At 27.2% G+C, this 2584-nt stretch overlaps 1 protein-coding gene and 1 long non-coding RNA gene across 7 annotated transcripts; both read left to right on the forward strand.

Moving 5' to 3' along the window:
- The first annotated feature begins 30 nt into the window (after positions 1-30).
- On the forward strand, positions 31-1024 carry LOC109862639. Its single transcript, XR_002251187.1, has 3 exons — positions 31-75; positions 174-391; positions 539-1024. It is a non-coding gene; the product is annotated as an uncharacterized LOC109862639 (long non-coding RNA).
- LOC109862638 lies at positions 1024-2578 on the forward strand. Of its 6 annotated transcripts, none has more exons than XR_002251186.1 (6): positions 1024-1069; positions 1157-1305; positions 1418-1563; positions 1632-1687; positions 2001-2157; positions 2260-2578. XR_002251186.1 is itself a non-coding variant. In XM_020442729.1 (6 exons), exons 2-6 carry the CDS (start codon positions 1255-1257, stop codon positions 2430-2432), a joined length of 510 nt encoding a protein of 169 aa, XP_020298318.1. In that variant the 5' UTR covers positions 1024-1069; positions 1157-1254; the 3' UTR covers positions 2433-2578. The 6 variants fall into 6 exon arrangements, 3 of the variants coding, with proteins under 3 accessions (XP_020298318.1, XP_020298315.1, XP_020298317.1); XR_002251184.1 differs by having other exon boundaries at positions 1157-1278; positions 1355-1563; XR_002251185.1 differs by having other exon boundaries at positions 1157-1278; positions 1355-1563; positions 2074-2157.
- The last annotated feature ends 6 nt before the right edge of the window (positions 2579-2584 follow it).

Raw genomic sequence — 2584 nt, forward strand, 5'->3', positions numbered from 1 at the left:
GCAAACAATTTCTGTTGCCAAGGTCTGAGCCGAAATTGTCAAAAACAGAAATTGTTTGCTGGGTAGATAGATAAAGTGAGAAAATAATATATTTCTATGTATATTAAGCAATATGTACTTTTGTATTAAGTAATATATATATGAATTATTATATTATTTTATTTTATTATAAGGTTCTGTCTAAAACAGAAAAAGTATAGCATTGTTGAATTTCCTGACGGGTTACAAATAGTTCTATCTTGTTGGATTAATACACATCAGAATGAAAGTATTTGGCCAAACCATGTTAAATCTCAATATACTTTGGATAAATTACTTACAAAAGGAGAGCTTCCGTCAAAGATTGATACATGGAATACTTGTAAAATAAAGAGAATTTTTGGCTCAGCAGGTAAGCTTATATATATATGTTTCATCACATTACTATCTTCAACAGATTAGCCAGTACATTTTTAGAGAATATTGTCATAATAAAACATTGTTTGTTATAATGAGCTATAAAATCTGTAACAAAATATTTAAATCTTCTTTTGTTAAGATACTTGGGAACGAGCTCAGGAAAAATTAACAGATGCAATGGATACATCAACTGTCTTCGATTCTGAAGATTTCAATGAAGAAGAATGGAGATTACAAATGAAAAAACACAGAAGAGATAACGCGAGAAGAATTTATAGCAACGGATCTTCAGATGAAGACAACAGATTTTCAGAAGAAGAATGTACAATTCGTCGTCGTCGTAAAGCACCAAACGATGAATGTCATTATGAAAAAAAAGTCAAAAGATTATCTAACCAAAGTAACAGTCTTTTACAATTGCCATTACTACCCAAGCAACCAATTTCACTTTCATCGCCATTACCTGGTGTTTCCAATTCGCACATAGCTTCCACGTCAAAACTTGATAAATCTCTGAGCAACATACAAATAAGTAAATGAATGAATAGTAAAGGCTCGTGAAATTGTCAAACTAAGAATGAAACAAGGCCGATACGAGCCATTCCCAGGATGTTGTGCAGGAATAAACGTGCATGTATATATATATATACACATGTATGAAAATTCTCATGTAAATTATTTTATAATACTGTTCTATATACTTTTATAATACTATTCTATAATACTGTATTTATTTGCAAGTTTTAATAAATTATAGTGAAACACAGTGCGATATGTCAACTGATTCTGCTGCTACATTGGCATCTCCACATCATCGTTCTAATTCTCCTAAAAAAAGAAGACTATCTGAATATAATGTTGATGATTTATCTACCAGTGGTAAATTTATTTTATGAAGTATCTTTAGTAAGTTTTATCAAATTTCTAATAAAACTATATTAAACTTTTTTTTAAGATTTTAAGAACTTTATGGTAAAAAGTATTATAATATTATTAAGAAGAACAAAATGTCTTTAAGATAAAATAAACAAATAGGAAGCTCGAGAAGAGCAAGCAGTAAACGAAAAAAATATCGAAGAAGAATTCACATTTCCTCTCGAGAATGAAGATCAATTAGTAGAGTTTGAAACAAAATTAAAAAACCCTATATTTTTCCAGAAAATGGTAAGTTTTCAAATGAAAATTAATTATATATTTAATAAAATGATTATTTAGTTGTCGTCTATCATTAGACAATCGGAAGGCAATTTGGCAACTACACTACATTACAATATTTTTAAATCAATTGGTAAGTATCATATTGATATGTATTTACCAATTATTTTTATCTATTAACATTTATAATTTATAAAACTGTGGGTATGTACGTGTGTAACATGTATTATTTGTATAAAGCACGTTTTAAAAATATTTAAAATAAATTGTTCATTTTATTTTGAATCTGTATCAGAATCTCAGAAACACATTTTGATACAAATTCAAAATAAAATAACAAACTTTATTTAAATTGTAAATATTATCTAATATACACATTTTTTAGCTTTATATGTATTTTTTAAAGTTTTTATAAGATTTTTAAATTCAATAGTTTTGCTTTATAGATTTCTTCCTTGAAAATAATTGGTGAAAGCAAAGTAAATTTAGCAAATGCAATTCTTAGCAAATTAATTGCAGATACGCTTGCCACAAAATATAGTTGGTATGGAAAAAAAGGAAAAAAGGCCTTCATGGAACTATTGACATCAAAGTTGATTATAAGTGAGTATTCTATTAGTAATAATAAATATTTTTTATATTGATCTGAATTACAAGATTACAAAAATAAGGTAATATCATTAAAATTGTTTTCTTTTATTCTAGAAACTGTACATATGATTCAGACACAATGTACTGACACACAAATAACAGAAGCTGCCTCAATATGGCTTGCTCAAGCACCAACACGTTTGAAACGTGTTGAAGCCAAGAAACAACAACGAGAACTTTTCGAAAACCGTATATTAGAACAATATAAAAATAATACCATTAATTAAGAATTTAAAAAAATTTAGGTGTTGACTCCGTAATAAGTGTTACAAATAAAAATAAGACAAGTTTTCTTTTACAGTCATAGATTGTATTTAGTCTTGTTATAGACTCAAATTTATATGTAACCTTAAAATATACCCAGCAAACAATTTCTGTT

The sequence above is a fragment of the Pseudomyrmex gracilis genome, unplaced genomic scaffold (genome assembly GCF_002006095.1).
Source record: "Pseudomyrmex gracilis isolate BER0280 unplaced genomic scaffold, ASM200609v1 scaffold_2117, whole genome shotgun sequence".
Taxonomy (NCBI): Eukaryota; Metazoa; Arthropoda; class Insecta; order Hymenoptera; family Formicidae; genus Pseudomyrmex; species Pseudomyrmex gracilis.